The 21,111-nt window shown below is 38.5% G+C and overlaps 1 protein-coding gene across 2 annotated transcripts in view; it reads left to right on the top strand.

Annotated features, from left to right (window-relative positions):
- The window catches only part of grik4 (glutamate receptor, ionotropic, kainate 4), a 236,329-nt gene that overhangs the window by 166,056 nt on the left and 49,162 nt on the right, over positions 1 to 21,111 (top strand). For both annotated transcript variants that reach the window (XM_053507303.1, XM_053507304.1), the window contains exon 9: positions 1,045 to 1,149. In XM_053507303.1, coding sequence (XP_053363278.1) covers positions 1,045 to 1,149 — 105 coding nt within the window. The remainder of the gene's footprint in view (positions 1 to 1,044; positions 1,150 to 21,111) is intronic.

Raw genomic sequence — 21,111 nt, forward strand, 5'->3', positions numbered from 1 at the left:
GATAGGCTCCAGGCCTATATTTCAGTGCTATAGTATTAATTTTATTCAATACATAAAATAACTTTACAAGAGTAAAGGACAACAAGCAAAAACACTTACATTAATAACTAATGAGGTAATCTCAGATGCTAAAGATACTTTACAAAGGGAAATTCTGAAGCTGGTAATAATTTCCACATTCATTATAGTCACACTGTTCTCATGTTGTAAGCTGAGATTGGTTATTTATTGCTCAAACTGTGGTTAACATGACTGCAGGTGGGTATCAGCTCATAATAGGTGGGCATCTGCTTGGCTCCTAAAGCAGTGCTGGTGAGCGGTCTACCAGTCGATACAACACAGCGCTCTCCAGTTGGAATGAACCAAATGTCTGTCCGGCTGAACCACTCACTCATCATCTATACAGCTAAACCCTGTATACAGCGGGAACCTATGCCTCATCATCTATACAGCTAAATCCTTGGCACGCGCGGGAGCCTATGCCAAGAGACTCAGGGCATGTGTTCGGACTGTGGGAGGAAACCTACCAAGCACAGGGAGAACATTTAAACTCCATTCACATAGAAGCGAGAATTGACCCTGGATCCTAGCGGTGCAAGGCGACAGTCCTAACCACTAATCCACCCCAGTCCACCTTATGGTTTTATTCATGTAGGCTAAAGAAATAAAATCAAGATAATATCTGACTCGGTCTAGACAAGTAAATACGGTGAAAAAGGGAATTATACTGAAGTGCAGTCAGAAAAACCTAACTATTTTAAATCCTCTTGAACAATAATGGTATTGGTATTAGGTTTTTTATTATTATTTTATATACAAATGTATTATTAAATTGTATTTAAAAAATCATGCAAGATTGCATGACTTGAGTCGAACCAGTACTCCATAGATATTTTATTATAACATAATCGCATAAATGTGTGTGTCTTTATACAGTATATTCTGTAATACTTTCTGAGTAATTTATCAGTTTCCATCATTTTCTCCACCACCATGACAGCACTTTCATAGTGACCGGATATTGTGTCTGCCTCTCCTGGATAGGTAGAATTGGAAGGTCTAACAGGCCATATCGAGTTCAACAGCAGGGGCCAGCGCTCTAACTATGCCCTACGCATCATGCAGAACAGCAGGGATGGCCTAAGGCAGGTAAAGTAGTTCTCCAAGTTCTCTCCTTCTCAGTTGCAGGTAAACACTGTTGTGCTTTCTTCCCCTCTCTCTCATAGCAGGAATTCAGCATGCCTCATCACTCCCAGACGCCACACTAAGCAGCCATACGGTGCTGCCAGGAGCCTTATTGACCTGTTTCGCTTGTGTTTACTGACTAAAAGCATCTCTTTCACTCCCCAATATCAGCGTGAGTCTAACAGGTTCAATGGTTATGAGGATTGTCTGACCTGCAGTGACAGTGGAGGTGAACACACCCATATCATTCTCTCTAATTATCTTGACAGTCTGGAATTAGCTCTCCTAGGGCTTTTTTTTTTTCTTTTCTATTGTCGACTTCGACATAAATGGTGCCATCCTATTGACCCTGAGACAGTGGCTGAAAGCAAATCAGGAGATGTTCATTGTTTGCTATGACAGGGTCAGTGTAAAGAACTGGACGAGGTCATTCAATCCGTATGTTTCACGAAAGAAAGGAAATTGGGTTTAGGAGGTAAAAAACAAAAAAATCATAATGGTTGCCATTTAGTGAGGACATGCCCTCATTATTATATCAGAAATTGATACGAGGTTGCAGAATGAGTGTTTAGGTTGAATTGAATGCTTTGCATGCTGCGGTCCCCATCACTGTTCTGTGTATTGCACAGCTTCTTCCAGCTTCGCCCCAGGCTCTGTCTGACTTTGCCATTTAAGTCAAACATTGTTGATGGGAATATCTGTTATGCTTGCTGACTTGTCCTGTCTCCTGTTTGACAAGCAAACATGGGCTACAGCTGTCATAGAAGCTTCTGCTTGAGTGACAGTCCAGTGCCAGACCCTGATTGACCCATCCTCCTATACACCGATCCACAGATACATATAAAACATTTAAGCCTGTTTGACTATTAACACCTAACCATTGCTCGTAAACAAGCATAAACTGCCTGGCTAATAAAACACTTCTGTTTTCGATTTAAATAAGCAAATACTGAAGAGCCTTTGATTGGATAACTACTGCAGTGATTGATGCGGTTTTGCCTGGTTACACTTCTTTTATTCCTAAAAGCTGCAATAAGTACCTTCTCATTTCTTATACATCCATGTCAGAAGATCTATCCCATACTGTAGTCATTTTTATCATGTTACAGAAGGGTCTATTGATTGGCCAATAAAAAGATTGCAGAATGGCTAAAATTGGGTTAAGCGCTGTCCAATGTAATAATAAAACCTGGAAGTATAGTACTGAGCAATTCCATGATTCATGAGGCTCAGATCATGAAAGACATCATCAATCATTTTCACACATGAAACTGACCTGCCACAATATATATTGCACGTTTCACACTAATTTCAATCTACCTAACAATTAGCTTAAATTTTACCTTATGCTGTTGAAAAATAATGTAATAATGATAACTTAACTTTTGAAAATAAAAATAATAAAACTAACACATGCAAAGATGAATCATACAGTACCAGCTATAAGAGCCATTCAGAATGTACCCTCCTCCAGGTTCTAATTGGCTGGTATGGACCCTCCTCTGGTCTCTGATTGGCTGAGATTGTGGCAAAGTTTTACTGCTGCCTCATTTTGAGCAAGTGTAACTTTGTGATAATGTGTGCTTTCAATAAATATAACTTCCACAGCCCTCGTTCCATGCAAAAAAGCATACCAATGTTTAGTTCCCACTAGCCATGGAAATCAGCTCAGTGGGACTGCAAAAGCTTCGTATAGCTTTGTAACTAGAGAAGATTTTATGGAGTGGATCGCATCTAGTCTCTTCGATACAAGGGCATGATCTAAAATAAATGCAATTCTGGACAGAATTAAAAGATCTGACATTGCATAAGGTTGTCGATGCAATGCCATGAGGAATGCACGCTATGCTGGGATTTTTGTCAGCGGTTGATTGATAGTTAGTAATGGGAAAAGGGCATTTTTTACTATTTTGGATGGGCAGACAAATCAGACTGGCAGCTAAAATCAGTCACAGTTCCTTTTTGCCGTCTCTATTTTTGCATGTTGTATGGTTCATATCTCGCGGCTTGATCTTTATAAGGTCTGTGTCCCTAAAGGCCATGTAGTCTTGCAGGATCGTGGAGTTAATCTAAGTCGTTCCACCGTTACATAGACAGACATTTCCTTTCAGGTCATTTCAAGTTTTGTTGCACATATGGTTATTTAGAAAATAAAATGGCACCGAGTTGTTTCTTGATTGTTTCTCACTACATTATGGCAGCATTTACAGTCCCTCATAGAAAATGTACTTGTTTAATGAATGGCATTTTGGAAAGGCCAGTGTCACCTTAAACAATTATCTTTATTGCAGACCGACTCTGAGGGTGAGGGAACAAATAACGCGAATCATATAAGCTAATGTTGCATGATTGCAGTCACTGGCATTATGAACATTCTACAATTAGTGATAATGACCACTCGGTGCCAGATGTACTAAGCTGTTTGTGCCAAAAAAATTTTGTTTTTGTTTTTTTTTAAATAATGAAGCAACGTTATGAAAGAAAAACCCTGCATGCTATATACAGTTCTGCCATGCGATTCTAAATGCAGAGAGCTGATGCTCTGTCCATGTGGAAATAAGTAAAGTGCAATTCCTTTAAGTGTTTCTCAAGTGTATGTATTTGAGAATGAGATGTTGGCACATATACTTTGGAACTGCTGTACTGGTTGTATCTTTTTCTGTTCTTTCTTTTCTTTTATTCATTTACTGATTTATGCATTCATTCAGCTTCAGTAACCCCATTATTCTGGTCAGAGTCTGAAGTTGATTCCAGAAACAATGTGCATGAAGTGAATGTGACACCTCAAGTCTATTACACATTTACACACTCTACATTTATACCTATGTGCAATTTAGACTAGCCGATCTACCTACTATTATGTTTTGGATGGTGGGAGATGGTCCTAGAGGAAATCCACATAGACTGTCAAATTATACAAAATTGCAAGATGGTTTTGTGAACAATTTTTACATGAAGACATGAAACATAAAATTATAATTATTTGTGACTATGACTGTGTTTTACTAGAAAAATATTTTAAATCAATTGACAGCACTATTATTAACAAATATCAAGAACAAAACAAATATTGTAACAAATATTTATTATTTATGTTTTTTTTAATATTGCACATCACATGGGAAGCTTTTATGCAGATCTGGCAACCCTGATTATAACACATACAGTAGGTGCCAAAGATGTACAGTGCATTAAATTCTTCATATTTTAAACACCATAAAGCAGTGTTTTACAAGAGTCATGATGATCACTGTAGAAATATAGTTATACTATTTTGTTGTTATTAAAAGTATGGCACAACAGTATAAAATATTAATGTCCTACATGCTGATCACTAGTCTGTTTACACATTGCTCACATTTAACACATTGTCTTTGGTATTGCATTTTCCTATTATTACCAAGCTTTTATTTTTTTTGAAGGTTGACCATTTTCACCACTTTGCAATGGCTTTTAAATAGCAATTTGTGCTTCGTGCACAGTGCATTTAGCAGGCAGCTCCAAATACAGTTTGCATAATAAGCTACAGACGTAGTAAATTGAATGTTAATGCCAGATGTACTGTATTAAGAGGGCATTTTTAAGGTTGCATCAAGGCATGTTCAGACCCCTGAGTTTACACAGATTTTTACTCTTATATATTTCCTTACAAATGGATTATGTTTACTTAATATATTTGTTTATGCACACAAAATAATCTATAATGATTAATCTAGACTAATGATGACTAAAACAAACTAAAATCTCTCATTTTAGCAATGTATTCGGACCCCTGGCTAAAGGCACACCAGATTGAGCTCGGGTGCATCCTGTTTGCTTTAATAAACTTGAGATGTCTCTAAAACCTGACTGGAGTCCACCTCTGGCAAATTGAACTGATCGTTGATAAACTGAAAACATTCTTTGGAAAGTCCATTTGAGGCTATGTGATTTAGAGCACACGTCAGACCGAAAACCAAGCCATGACATCCAAGGAGCTCTACTTACAGTAGGTCTCTGATATAAAATTGTGTTAGGATGTTAGGAACCGCCAAGACAATCTAGACCAGAGGGGTTTTGGTCAAAGAGGTATCCAGGAACTCGATGGCCACTCGAACAGAGTACACATTTTCATTTTTCAGCAGAAACATTACAACATAAAAACGAAGACATTTCAAAATTACCCCATTGATCAGATCTTTATTGTAGTGTCTAGAAGGGAGATGGAAGCCACTCCTGAGTAACTGAGCCACTCTAGGACACTGAAAGCAAGAGGAAAGTCATTTTTGATGAGACAAAAACTTAAAGTTTGACTAAAATACTGTATATATCAAAACCAGGTACTGCTTTTCAGGAATGTTTCTAGGTGTGTCCGCCCCCCCCCCCCCCCCCCCTTACTGCAGCCAGTATACAGCGCTAGACAATGTCCCGATTGTTTTTTTGTTTTGTTTTTACAACAGACGTTTCTTTCTAATTGCGGGAGAAATTTCTTAGCTATGGGTATTTTAAGATTAAGCACTAAAGATTTACATATCAATAGCTAGAGGAGAAAAATGTCTCTACATCTTTGTGTGCTACGACGTGTTAATTTATCGCCATTCATCTCTGTGATTAGCTTTTAATTGGTTTGCAGTTGATCCAGAGGTACGTCCTTAGTGGCTCCTTAAGGTCCATAGAGACAACTTCAGCTGCACTCGAGGTACTCTTGTCTGTAGTCAGCTTTTTCAGCCAGGTGATTTTGTGTGACACCTGGGAGACAGAAAAGAATCAACAAAGAAGCTGTGCCTTCACTGTTTGCCTGGAATAATTTCACCACACCTCACAAAAGATAAGGATTTGGGAACGTCAGCCAAGATGCGCTGTCCCACACGTAGCAGTGTCTGACTCTGACTCCAAGATGGAACTGCATGATTACCGCGTAACTCTGACAACCTCAGTAATGGTCCACTTTACAGCTACAGTCCTGTTTAAGGCTCAGTGCCACACAGGATCAAGCAAAGACATAGTTTTTTATACAGAGTTGGTCTATTTTTTAAAATAGTATTAAATTATATGTGTGTGTGTGAGAGAGAGAGAGAGAGAGAGAGAGAGAGACGGTCTGTTCTCGTCCTGTGAGAGAGAGAGGTAAACATCATTTATTGTGATACTTGGAAGATCTTGCAGGCATCACTCTTAAAAGCCATTTTTATTTCGTGTGCATGAAGTGCACCAAGAAGTGTAAGTGCTTTTACCCGCTGAGTTCAAACGGAAATCGGGTAGCGTCACCTTACGGAACTAGCCAATACAGAGAGGTCCTTGGAGAAAACTTGCTTCAGAGTGCAGAGATAATGTTGGAGTGGCTTTGGGACAAGTTTCAAAATACCTTTGAGTGTCAGCATCAAACCCCAAGTTAGAACCACGTACCATATCTGTGGAGAGACAGATGCGCTACAGTATATTGAGTCCTAATGAGAGGATCTGCAGGGAAGATTATAAGAAACTGCCCAAATCCAGGTGTGTAATGATTGTAGCCACAGTACTTCAAAGCTGTAATTGCTGCTCTGGGTGCTTCTGTAGAGTACCAAATAGAGGGTTTGAACATTTATCAAAAATATGTTTCAGTTTTAGAATTTGAATAATTTTGATGTTTGAATACATTTCGAGTCCCTGGGTGTGCCTTGAGCGTGGGATTGTTTGTAGTCTCACGGTTCCATTTTGGCTGTGTCCCATTCCACAATGTACAGTACTTCAAAAGTGCTCCCTACTCCCTGCTCCGTGTGCAAGGAATGTCAGTTAAGGGAACATCTTTTGACAAAATTCCACCATTGGAAACACATCAGCGCAGACCTCACTTCCTCCTTAAGCACCTTGGGTACCTGTTGCTGCTACAGAGGAATTGTTTTCATTAAGGACATTAAATATTAAATATGTATTAAAATAAATACCGATAAGATAATAAAATGTATACAGTTGAAATGTGTATAACTCACATAAAACATGTTTCATGGAAAAATTATCATTATAACTATGTTTTAAATTACCCTAATGATTAAATTAAATGTAAAATTATTATGTCATAGTAGTATTATGTCATCCTCTATAATAATGATAATAAATATATAAGTCCCTCAACAGCTCCTATATTTATATATTTATTAATTTTTTTTTTTTTGCACCCCAGCTAGGCGCGGTGACTGGTGGGAAAAGTTTTCATGCCCTACACTATTTACAGTTCTCTTTGAGCTGAGCAGTTTTCCTCCCTGCGGTTTGGAATCGCACTTAACATGGCTAAACATCCCGTGCCAGTATACTCCGCAGGGTACTTCAGGCCGATCGGAACGCACAGTGTCTCCTGGTCACCTCTCAAAAACATGACCTTGGTTGGCTACTCTAAATTACCCCAGGTGTATGTGTGTGTGTGTGTGTGTGTGTCCCTATTATGCATTTCGGCCTCATGCCCTGAATTCCCAGAATAGACTCCATTTTTAGATATTAAAGATGAATTAATTAATCAATTGTAAGCAGAGCTGATTCTGATCTCCCTGGGGCACTAAGGCTGTACTCCTCTCTGACAACTCCGGATCTGGAGGACCCCTGCCCACTGCAAATTTGAGTCATTTTCTAAGCAAACCTGATCTAACTAATCAGCTAATTAACAGCCTTTTCTTAATTAAACTGGGTGTGTTGAAGCAGAAAAAACACTGAAATATGCAGGACAGTGTGAGTCCAGGGATAAGGTTAAGAACCACTTACTGTATGTAAACCATTTGTTGTACCCCAGCGCTCCAAATAAACAGTAGTGTAGGTACCATGGGTACACTAAAGGTAACAATGTTATTATTAATTTTATTAGTGATATGAGGCTCATTCCCTCACAGACTCTCTATACCATTTATCCTGAACAGGGTTGTGGGAGGCCTGGGGGGGACTTGGGGCACAAGACAGGGTACAACAATCTCTCACTCACCACCAGTGAGCTTAATCTGCATGTCTCCGGACTGTGGGAGGAAACCTGGGTACCTGTAGGAAACCCACTAAGGCCAGGGGAAAACGCTAACTCCGCGCACACAGACCCCAGGCGTGAATCGAACCCTTGACCCTGGTGGTGTGTTCTAACCGCAGTTGTTATTTACTTGCTATTACTGGACATTCATATTGCCGCATATGCCTGAGCAATTCACATCTCAAATTCAATATTTAATCAAACCTTAAAAAACTATACAATTGTTTTCTGATTGTCGTTTCTGTAGTTCTCACATGTGGTGTTTTTGTTTTTTGAAGGACAGCTCTGCTTCATCTTCTCAACACTGACACCTGCTTCTTAGACACAAGGGGGAGGCAGGACCTTTGCGTAATTTGTGGGACTCTGCACAACTTCTCTAGCGAGAGTATAGAGCCGCCCGGCTCTGATTATAATGAATAGGATGTTTTTTTTCCAACATTGATTATGTGTCTCAAACTGGCAGCTATTGGAGACATGGATATTTGGCTGCCTTGGCAACAGAGCCCAGACCTACCAGGCTACACATATACATACAAACATGCACACATGGCTTCACACATCCCCTTCCAAGGCCTGCTCCACCTTTGTCAAACAGAATATTAATGTAAGGCATCTCTGATGTCTGAACACCAGCTCAGTCGGTGGTAGCTGTAGATTCACTTGTTTTTCAAAGTCTGTTTATCAGATGTTTCAAAGAACTGGGCAAATCATACAACATCCAGAGGTTTTCCAGCTGTGAAGTTTGCGTATGTCATCATCCGTAGTGACAGATTATTTTGAATTATTAGTCATTCAAGTTCTAGGTGTGTGTAATTATACTGGAACGCTGTCAATTAATTATGTTATTATATCTCGCCATCTTTGAGTGTGTTTTTTACATTTCCAGTGTAGGTGTTGTGCACTGGTACGGTATCTAACTGTCGTTATGCCAATTTATGTATAATATGTGTGAAGCACCTGAAAACCCTGAATCTCTTTTAGAAGACCCAATTAGCGACAAACCTTCACACATCACAACATGGATTCTATTAAGAAGAGCGATACTTTCGGAGTGCCGATGTTTGTTTTTTAGTTACCGATCAGAGGTCAGTCTCCACGGTTTACTCCAAGTCGAGCCTGATTAATGCTGTCTGCTTCATCTCATTAAATAGCGCCTTACTTCCTCCAGAGTGTTCTGCATAAAAATGCAGGAACACCTTGAACAATGAGGTATTAAAGCTTGTGCTGTTATTCCAAGAATATCAGGATTGATAAATATTTCTTATGGAACTATTCATGCTTTCATTTATTATAGGCTGCGTTCCTTTGATAAGTGAGTTTACCATTTTTTTCCCCTAAGCTGTAAAAAAAATATCTTCCACACACCCTGTCAGTACAAATTTATTTCATGAGCTATTCAATTTTTATGCTCATTATTCAAAAATGTTCTAATAGCATGCCTTCATTGAAGCATACGGTTTAATAGATCTAAAGCATGTAGATGTGATTATTATGATTATTATAATTATTATTACTTTAAATCATAAATGTTTGAGATAAAATATTGTGATTGCCTATGAAAGGGGTTTATGAAACCTTTTGGAATGAAAGAGTTTTCAGGATAGAAGGGGTTTGTGGTTTCTGGTGTCTCAGACTGTCTTTCCTGTCTGTGCAACTTTAACCAGAGAAAGCTTTAACAGCTAACAGAGCATCAAAGCTGCTATATGAATTAATTTTCACCTCATAGTTATTGTCACTGTCACCATGACAGGGTTATTATTCACTGAATCAAGTGACAATACCTATACAGTCAGAGTCAGTTGTTTACAATACATACACCTTAGCTGAATACATTTAAACTCTTTTTTTATTGACATTTCCTGACATTTAATCCTGGTAAAGATTGCCTTTTTTAGGTCAATTAGGATCACTGATTTATTAAAAAATATGAAATGGCAAAAATAATATTAAAGAGACAGATCTACACACTGTCTACACACAAATCTCCTTCTTTGTCTTTCGGCTGTTCCCTTTCAGGGGTCGCCACAGCGAATCATCTGCCTCCATCTAACCCTATCCTCTGCATCCTCTTCTCTCACACCAACTAACTTCATGTCCTCTCTCACTGCATCCATAAATCTCCTCTTTGGTCTTCCTCTAGACCTCCTGCCTGGAAGTTCCAACCCACAGTTAAAAACATAGCTATGTTTAAGAGTGAAAGTAAAAGGAATTTCCACATACAGTTAAATCTTGTATATCAAAGCACTCGTATATATTATTCCCAATAGAATAACATTTTTGAATAATGAGCATAAAAATAGAATAGCTCATGAAATAAATTTGTACTGACAGGGTGTGTGGAAGATATTTTTTTTACAGCTTAGGGGGAAAAAATGGTGAACTCACTTATCAAAGGAACACAGCCTATAATAAATAAAAGCATGAATAGTTCCATAAGAAATATTTATCAATCCTGATTTTTAAACTCCAATAATTCGTTCCACAACCCAAAAATATTCATATAAAAATAATTTGTACAAAATATAAAGTGGAAATATAACAAATTAACATGCACTTTTACCTTTGAAGAGAATTGTGGCGTGTGTAAGACGATAAAGGAGAGGAGGAGGAGGACAAATGCTTTATGCGCACACTCACGTGGTCATAGTGTTATAGTAAACAGTACATGCGCACACGGATGTTTATATATGGATGACGCATTGGGAGACAATGACCCACAGTCTCACAGTGCAAGAGAGAGGAACGAACCATTGGCTCAGTTGTGTTGTGTCATGTTCTGCTCGGCAGACAATGCGTATACATACTACAGTACTCATATATCAAGACCTCGCTCATGTATCAAGGTAAAATGTCCTAAAATTTGTCTTGCAAAACGCTCATAGACCAAGTTACTTGCAATCCACCATACAAGGCAACCTGGACACACAGAAAAAAATTCAGTTTGCTAGGGAGCATAAAAATTGGTCTTTTGAGCAATGGACAAAGGTCATGTGACCTAACAAGTTCAGATTGACCATGTGCCAGAGCGATGGGTGTGCCAGGGTGAGAATGCATGAAGTAATGCACCCATCATGCATAGTGTCCACAGTTCAAGGCTCTGGAGGGAGTGTTATAATCTGGGGTTGCTTTAGCTGGTCAGGTCTTGGCACAGAAACATTAAGTGGCAATAAAATGAAGTCAGCTGATGACCTGAATCTGACTGGACAGAATTTAATGAAACTTTTGCAGAGCTTAGATATCTGTCTGAAGTCTAATTCTGCACCATAAGTGAAATTTAAATGTTGAGTAAAAACTGTGTTATGAACAGTTATAGATGATAAAATCTACTTTTAAATAAGCTACTTGTTCAATGCAAACAAACACCTGCACCAATAGTTATTAATAAGAAAAGCTCAACTGAATATTTTTACTGGTATAAGTTCATATTTTCACTTTTCGCTCAAATGGATTTTAATGCTCTTGAGTCATTTAAAAATCAAATGGATTTTAATGCTCTGGAGTCATTTAAGACGAAAATGTATCTTTATCCAAACTACTTTTTCGATTTCTCACCTGTAATTCACTTTTCGATTACCGAACAGGGAGTGTATTTGGCTGAGGATGAAAGCCGTACAACTTATCATAAACAAGCCGTAAATATACTCAACTCTACAAAAATGTATTTCTTTATATTAATAACTTAGGCAGGGAGTTCTGTTTAAAGCTGTTCAGCTTATTTTAGCTTTAACCTTTCAAATGTTTCTAGAAACCTTTTTTCCTATAAACGACAGGTACTTTGCCAACAAGACTAAAGGTGACTGCATGAAATCTTAGAATATGCGAGTTTTTTTTTTTTTTTGCCCAGGAAGTGTACTGTATTTCAGCTTTTATATCCTTCATCACATTTCCAGTCAGTTAGTATTTGGTAATCTTGCCTTTAGATTGTGTAACTTTTAAGCCCTCCTCAAGCCTCTAACAATACGTTGATGGTATTTTAGCCTGTTTCTCCTGACAAAACTCCTGAGTCAGGGTCAGGGCATTGTGAGGGACACTTGAATACCTCAGCTTTGTACTTTTTTTTCATACCATTTTGCCACAACTGTGGAAGTATGCTCAGGACATTGTCCATTTTAAAAAACCATTTGCGGCCAAGCTTTAATTTCCTGGTTGATGTCCTGAGATGTTGCGTCAATATTTCCACATAATCTTCCACCAAGTGTATCTGTTTTTTTCCAACGTTTTCCTAAGGTCCTTTGCTGTTGTTTTGTAAACAGGTAAAGCGCTCGCCTATCGAGTGGCGCAGTGGTAAACGCTTGCCTTATCGTCCAGAGTTCGATTCCCGGGTGATGCTGTATCCTCTCGCAGCCGGAGGTCTAGTAAGAGTTGATTGGTCGAGCTCTCTCAGATGGCGGGGGATAAAAGGTCATTAGTGCTCCCACATTAATCACGGTTCTACAGCCAACCAGGGGCGTCTGTGAGCTCATGCAAGTGGAAGGAGCGGATAGCGCTGTCCTCCTAGTGTGTTACGCCGCCCCCAACGGTGCAGGATTGAGCAGATCGAAAAAAATCAGAAAGTGATGTCACATGGTTCAGAGGAAACACGTGATAGTCTTCGGCCCTCACGACTGAGGTGTAGTAGCTTAATTTGGGAGCCCCCTAGTGACGGGAAGGAATTGGACACGACTAAAAATAGGGAGAAAAAAAAAAACATGAAATCTGTCGAGGAGTCAGGGCTGGACTGTAAAAAAAAAAAAAAAGTAATCCAGACTCTGTCTAGTCGAATACCACCCATATACAGCGCCTTTTGTATATTTTTCTTTATTTAATTAAAAAAATTATTTACATTTTACATCCTAATTTAATTAAAAAAGTGAACCTCTCATATATGCTAGATTTAGTACACAAGTGAAATATTTCAAGCCATTTTTGTTTCACCTTCGATTATTTCATGGCTTACAATTAATAAATATTAGATAGAATATTTCCAAAAATCCATCAGAAGAAATATTAATAATGCATAAAGTATTGAGTGCATAAGTGAACATACTTTACTGCAGTTGGACATTTTTGTATTATAAATCCTTTTTGTGATTGACCATAGGAAATATTCTATTATTTTGAGATACTGGATTTATTATTTTTACCCACACACAAACACACAATCACTCACACTAGGACAGGCTTCCTCCCCCTCCCCTCCCCTCCCTGTGATTCATGTTATCATGAAGCAACTCCTTACAGATTCAGCTACCCTTCCCTCCTGCTCCTCCTCATTCTGCCAGTCACTCTGGCTCTCATCATCGATTACAGTACACGCCTGCTCTTCTCCGTTGCTTGCCACCTGCTCTTCTACACTTGCCTGATGATGATGCTGCACAAACTTTGGCACTGCAGATGAGCTAGAGGCTACTGCAGCAGCCCCTGCGGCAAACATTTCTGAAATCTTTGCACATATGCCTCCAATAGTGCCATAGACAGAGTGCTAAAATTTCTTGTATCTATCCACCTCCAAACTTTAAAAATTTTTTCCGCACCACCCTTTTCGCTGTGCATTTTGAAAAGATTTTATGCAAAGCAAAGATTTTATGCAGGCAGAGCAAGGTATTTCACTTTTGTAATCCCTAGACACCTTTTAGAGACCTACAGTATTCAGTGGCTCTATTAAAAGGGAAAAGATATAAAATATAAATAAAAGAAAGGTTTCGTCTATATTGGTCAGAACTCGCTCCTTCAATTATATCTTTAGGTTTCATACATTGGAAGACCCGAAACTAGTCTCAGAAACTGTATGTCTGTATGTCTGTCCAGCCAGCTTTTGTCACGGCATCACGCAAAACTGTCTGGACAGAATGTAATGAAACTTTGCCATTCCTTAGGTATTGCCCTAAAGATGAACCTGCACAATAAATAAAATTAACATGTTGAATAGGAGTGAAGGTATGTGCAATTTTGTGCCAGATAATAAACTGCGGGTTTTGACTGTGCATGCATCAAACTGTGGGTGCGTCTTAAATTGACCGCTGAAGATAATTTATTAAACTTTTGCAGTACTTAGATCTCTACCTGCACAATTTGCAAAATCATTTGAGTAAAAGTGATGTTATGAACAGATATGTGCCAGATTCAATAATCTACTTCAAAATAAGCTACTAATAAGCTACTTGCTCAATGTAAACAAACACCTGCATCAATAAATATTAATTAGGAAAGCTAAACTGAATATTTTTTTTATTGGGATTAGTTCATATTTTTCACCGCTGAAGTTGTATACGTGAATTTTAACACGCAGGAGTGGTTTTAAGACAAAGCTTAATCTTCATCCGATTTACTTTTTCAATTTTTTATCTGTGATCCACTTTCTAATTACTGAACAGGGGGTGTATTTGGCTGACGGGGAAAGAAGTACAACAACGTAAACAAGGCATAAGATATTCAACCTTACAAAATTTGATTTCTGTGTGTTAATACAGTAAGTTAGGCAGAGAGTTTTGTTGTACAGAAAGACAGAGAGACATGTACATGGGCTTTAACCTGAAATAATAATAATATCACTGATTACATCAAAGTTGATCAGATTATTTTTAGCTTCAACTTTTTAACTATTTCTACAATTTCTTTACCTGTCAATGACATGTACTAATGCCAGTATGATGTAAATGCCAGAATTCAGCCTCCTGAACTAGAAGGTGTGTTTACTCATCAGTGCTGGGAGCGGTTTTACATAACTTGACTATATCACACAAGACTCAAATGTGAAAGAGATCCCAAAGTCCCTCCCACTTCGCCACCCGCAGCGTATCTGTTCCGCTCCGCTGCTGTCCATGCTAAAAAGCTCCTGTCTGAAATGTCAGCCGTATTTCCCATGCACACATTCAGCAGCCTCAAAGCACAAACAGGAGTGAAGGTAATTATCTCTCCCTGCTTTTCGTTAGATAAATATTAGTGTTTCCCACTACTTTCACTTGGATTCAGTTTTATTGATCTTTTCTGTTTACCAGGGTGCCTTTTTTTAACCACTGATGACATTATGAGGTTACAGAATTATAGATTTTTTTTTTCCTTTCTATTTTATTTTTTATAACAGAAAGCTGTGTGATAAATTATGAAGGACAGAGTGGGCAATGAGGGCTCACAAGCATGAGTAGTGGAGGCAGCACCCTCAGGGGTTACAGGAGGAGATAAAGAACACAGAAAGAGGGAGAGAATGAAAGAGAGAGGACTAACACATTGTAAAGGTCAGGCCAAAAAAAAACTGCCTTAAAAAAAGATGACTTCCTCAGACACTTCCTTGGAAGTTCCTAACAAGGCCATCTCCCGCTCAGCATGACATCATCTGACGAAGTCTTTCAAGCTAATTGGTCAGCGCCTTCTCAACCTTAACACAGTACAAGAAGAGCGGCCCCGACTTCTAGAATTAAAAGAGTGGAAAAGTGAGCGGGAGAGATAGAGAGAGAGAGAGAGAGAGAGAGTCCTTGGGGAGTTCACATAAGCTCATTTGCAAGATGTGGCTCACTTTAAATGAGGATATTAAACCTAGTTTGTGCACTTCTGCTCTGTGTTTTCACTCACTAATTGGAGGGTGTGAGCATGATTCATATTACTTTGGGCAAATCGGTAATCTGTGACCAAATTTAGTCCCCTTTCCCTACACTATAATAACCTCCACCCTTCTGCGAAGGCGCTTCACTAGGGTTTGGAGCATGGCCGCGAGGATTTGGCCATTCAGCCACAAAGCGTTAATGAGGTCAGGCACTGATGTCAGGTGAGGAGGGCCACGTTCCAGGTCATCGCAAATGACGTTTAGGGATGTGTGCAGGCCATCCTAGTTCTTCTACTCTATCTTTGGAAAACCATGCATTGTGCACTGAGGCATAGTCAGCCCTTACGCAAAGAAAATATATTTTTCTATATATCAACTATCAATATATAAAATTAGTTAGTGTTCTAATCTAATGGTAAACTGAAAAGATTTTAAAATGTTAATATTCCCCATTGCTTCACTAACTGATACTGACTAATAATTAACAGAATTGTAAAAAATATATTTACAATAAACAAAATAATATGTATGTACTAATATATCACAATATATTCAAAAATACGTAAGGAATTGGCGCTTTTCATATATTGAGAAATATATTCTAATGTATATTTGAATGTATTTAATTTTATATTCAACAATATACTTCATAATATATTGAATTTGATGATTGAATATATCTATTTCTTTATATATTTTTTACAATATGCTTATATGTTAATGTGGTTCAAGCAAAATGGATTTCATAGGCATTAATCATAACAAAGTTAAAGTGTGTGTATAATTCTTAAACATGCATAAAGTATGTATGTAAGTATAAATGTGTACATTGCAATATATTAATAAATATAAGTTTATAGCTTTATTATTTAACATATTGCATAAAATTTTACAATATATTGCCAAATATTTTTTTCCCGAAAGGGAAGCTAAAAAAGTTTTGGGCTTAATTAAATTCCAAATGTTAATCTTAATTAAACTCCAACTCCACAGAATGCAATGACCTTCTATACAATTCTGTGCATCTGATTGCATGGCAAAAGTTCAGGAGGAAGAATTTAAAAGTTTTTTTATTTACAGTAGGATTGTTAAGGTGACTGGCCTGACGCTCAGAGCAGTATTAGTTCATACGGTTATTAAAAGTTGAATTGAATTCCATCTTGAATACCAGGGAAAGTGACCCTGGCGTAAGCAAACATGAGAGTCTCAGTGCTCTCAGGATTGAAGTGCTCTCACGCTCACTTCACCTCTTCACTCTCACAAATATCTGTGTGTGCACAAATTCACAGCACCTTGCGTTCATTTTTAATGACCATGTTTGCTCTGCTCGCTAAGGTCCGCAGCCTTTGCGTTCTATTTTAAGGATCACCATGAAGATGTATTGAAGGATAGTGGTATAGTTCCTCCTCTTGAAATTCCCACAGTGCACGGGAACGCAGTGCTTTGCTTTTGTCCCTAAATGCAGCCAATTTCAGCCAATTTAGCTGTTATTTTGTGTTTTTCGTTCATTAGCGTGCATCATTTGTTGAATTTTTTTTTTACTTTTCCTAGAAAGGGTAAGTGAGCACAGTTTTGAACCGGAACTTGATTTCACCATCGATATCAATCCATATTTTAAGCAGTCTGAGTATGAGCAACAGCTCAAATACACAATGCATGAGATACATTATGCAATCTCCCAGACTTAGCAGATTCCATGCATGACTTATCTCTCATCCTTAGTTTTGTGAGGCGTGCGTGTATGTGTGCCCTTTTTGTCTCCTGCTGCTCCACTTTCAGGATCTTCAGCTTAGCTACAAAGCTAAAACATCTCTGCAGTCTGATTGGCACGTAGAATACATTTGCTTTCAGTGTGTCCCTCGTTCTCAAGAAAGAAAAGAGGGAGGGAGGGGGAAATAGGGAGAGGGCGAATAACCCTTACACTGCTTTTAATCCCTTTCGTCTAGTTTGTCTCTCAAGAACTTTTTTTTTTTTTTTTAACCGAAAGCCATTCCCGCTCTCTGCCAAAGAACAGCCCCTGAGAATGCTGGGATGATAGAGATGGATGAATGATAGAGAAAGTCAGAGAACTGGCAAGGGAGAAAGAGAGAGAGAGAGAAGAAAAGTACAGACAGAGACAGTGCCATAGAGTAAGAGAACACGAGTGAGTCAGTGAGTGATTGGGATAGATGGTATGATCATTAAAATTTGCCCCTAGCTAATCTCCCACCCTTCTATTAGCAGGCATAGGAAAGGTCCAGCAGCAGACCACTGGCAAGTTTCTTGTGAATAAAAACTCCTCTGTGGGTTTAGTTCTGGTTATGGGAATAGGCTTGTAATAAGAAAAAAAAAAAGAAAAAAGCAGAATATTTTAAGTAGAGGGGGAGTGTTTGTGGCTGTGTGCTTCCCCAAGCTGAAAGTTTGATTGTGGCAAAAGGTCGCTTCTTGAAAAGAAGTAAACTGTGCTGACCTTTCTGTCTGGCCTTTCCCTAACTCGCGCATTTATTATTCGTCTGCGAGGCTACAAACCTTTCTGCAACACCAAAGCAGGATGAACAAGCCACCAGAACCACTGACATCTTCACTTCACCTGCAGCTAATGACAGAGGGAATGACATTCTGACTCTAATCATCTAAGAGACTTAGAACAAACCAAAAAAAAATAACAGCACCAAAGATTCGCATGACAGATGTGAAGTTTGAGAACAATCTGTCAGGTGTAACATTAAGGGCTTGTGATTTATCTTTATGTAATCCTCCAGTGGGTTTGCTATGTGTTTAGATGCAGGCAGGCTGTTTTTTAATAGAAGAGAGAGAAAAAAAGATACATTAGTCCTTATACTTTTTGAGGGTTATTACTGTTTCTGAAATGCTCCTACATTGATTTGTTTATATATATATAGATATATAGATATATGTAGAGAGAGAGAGAGAAAAAAGGCATAATGACATAAGAAAAAAAGGCATAATGTTTTCCCAGTTTTTATTTATTTTTTATTCACATATAGGCACAATGATAATCTGTGAGTTTTCTCATCGAGTATACAAGGGGCTTCCAAGTTAAACCAGGATTTTTGAGATTTTTGTGCAGAATAACCAGACACATTTATAAGATACCTGTACTTCTCTGTATAACGCCCTGCTACACTAATGCACTTATTTTTGCACTTTATTTTATTTATTTTTTTGAGAACTAAAATGATAGTTTTACTCTAGTGCTTGGCTACCATCAAGTTAGAAAGTTTACTTAGTTTTCTGATCGGACATAGAGTTTTCTATTTCACATATAACGCGCTGGCCCCCCGGAACTCCAAACTTGTGAAAATGGTCAGGAATGTACAGGGGGTGTGGCAGTAACTCACAGCCGACTTCCTGTAATGTGCAAGTGGTGCGATAAGTAGTACAAGGTTGTGCATTGGCCTGCAAAACCAGAACACCTCCCGTGAAAAAACAGGCAATTCTTTTGTTTGTTGTTGTTTTGTTTCACTTGTTTAGTGTTCATGACTACACTGAGCTCCGAATCACTTTGGCCTGGAACATCATTCATTGACCTACGGCCTTCTTTAAAACATTTGCATTATGTTTTATTGTACATAAGAGTCTTATAAGCATACTGTGCTTGAAGTCTCCTCCAAATACCAATTGGTTTGACACTTTTACTCACAAGAAATTTTACTACACCCCCCAGTTTGACTTGAATGCCACTCGTTCATTATCAGTGATGACTTCTGTTACGATTCAATTTAGCTTACTGGTATAGCTCATAGTCTTAGTGGTTAGCACTGTTGCCTTGCAACTCCATGTTCCAGGTTCGATTCCACCTCAGGGTCTTAGTGGGTTTCCTCCAGGTACTCCGGTTTCCTTCCAATGTCCAGAGACATGCAGATTAGGCTAATTGGCTTTCCCAAATTGCTCATAGTGTGTGAATGTGTGTGTGCAGTATAGACAACGATGAGTGAGTGAGTGAGTAAGTGGGTATATAGCATGTGTGTCAATGTAGATCCCTAATGAGCAAGTCAAAGATGATTATAGCAAAAAACAAACCTGAGACAACATGAGGAAGAAAGCTTAAGACTTAAAGGGGATTCCTTCCTCTTCCTTTTGATGTTGGATCGTGTAATTATAAATCATTATTCTTCCTTAATCACACATTTGAATAAAGTCAAACATTACTAAGTATCTCTTACACAGGCTACATCCACATCCATTGACGCTGAGCTATTACTGTTATTACTACTACTAACCATGTTCCTTCCATTTTCTCAATTTCCTTATTAAACCTTTCACAGTGCCCTAGAACAGTAATTTTTAGTTCTGTGTTGTCTCTGAGTCTATCTGAGAACCTGATGAGTACTCATGTCTTTTCATTGATTTTTTCCCATCCAGCTCTTTATCCCCATTTATCCATCCACCACACTGCCTCCATTAGAGACAGATTTATATTCAGGAAAGTGAAGATAACTGCATCTCTTCGGTGGCCGTCCCGTAATAGCTATATCATGTAAAGCAGGTATATGAGTACACAGATGATTGTGAAGGATGGTGAATTGATTTTGCACACATATAGCCCTCTAATCAGAACATCATTTCCTCTAGGTCATCTATAGTGGGCTCGGAAATGTGCAATGTGCAAGCAGCAGCACTGGGTAATGCTATTGATTTAATGTACTTGCTGGCACACATTAATAGAACGCTCTGGTCCTTTACTAATCATGGATTGTTTTAATTAGCAAGATGCAAACACTACAAGACCATCTTTTTCCAGTTTGTATTATTTTTTCCTCCTTTTGTTTTACTTCCTGATTGTAATTGGCAAAACCGCTCTTTTAGCACCTCGTGAGAGCTCAGCATGGGCAGCAAGTCCATTGTTAACTCATTTATTTTGATTTTTTCTCCCATTGAAGACCATACATTGTGCTTGGTATTGTGTACAGTCTCACACACACACACACACACACACTTACTCTTATCTTATCTCATCTCATCGTCTATACCGCTTTATCCTGTATTTAGGGTCGCGGGGGGCCTGGAGCCTATCCCAGGAGGGCATGAGGCGGGGTACACCCTGGACAGGGTGCCAATCCATCTCAGGGCACAAACACACATACACAAAACTCACACACTCATTTACAAAATATGGGCAATTTGTGAACGCCAATTAGCCTAACCTAAAGGTGCAAAGCGACAGGGCTAACCGCTACATCACTGTGACACGCACGCACGCATGTACTTATTTAATTAAATTTTTTTTTCCTCTCCCCCTCTTTTTCTTCTATCATAATACAGCCTGCATCTATATACAGTGGAACCTCGGATTACGAGTAACACGGTTTACGAGTGTTTTGCAAAACGAGCAACAATTTTTAATAAATTTTGACTTGAAAAACGAGCATTGTCTTAGTTTACGAGCACCGAGTATCATGTTTCACGCATGCGCTTCTTGTTTTAACAACGAGCGTTACATCAT

Source organism: Clarias gariepinus, chromosome 11 (assembly GCF_024256425.1).
Source record: "Clarias gariepinus isolate MV-2021 ecotype Netherlands chromosome 11, CGAR_prim_01v2, whole genome shotgun sequence".
Taxonomy (NCBI): Eukaryota; Metazoa; Chordata; class Actinopteri; order Siluriformes; family Clariidae; genus Clarias; species Clarias gariepinus.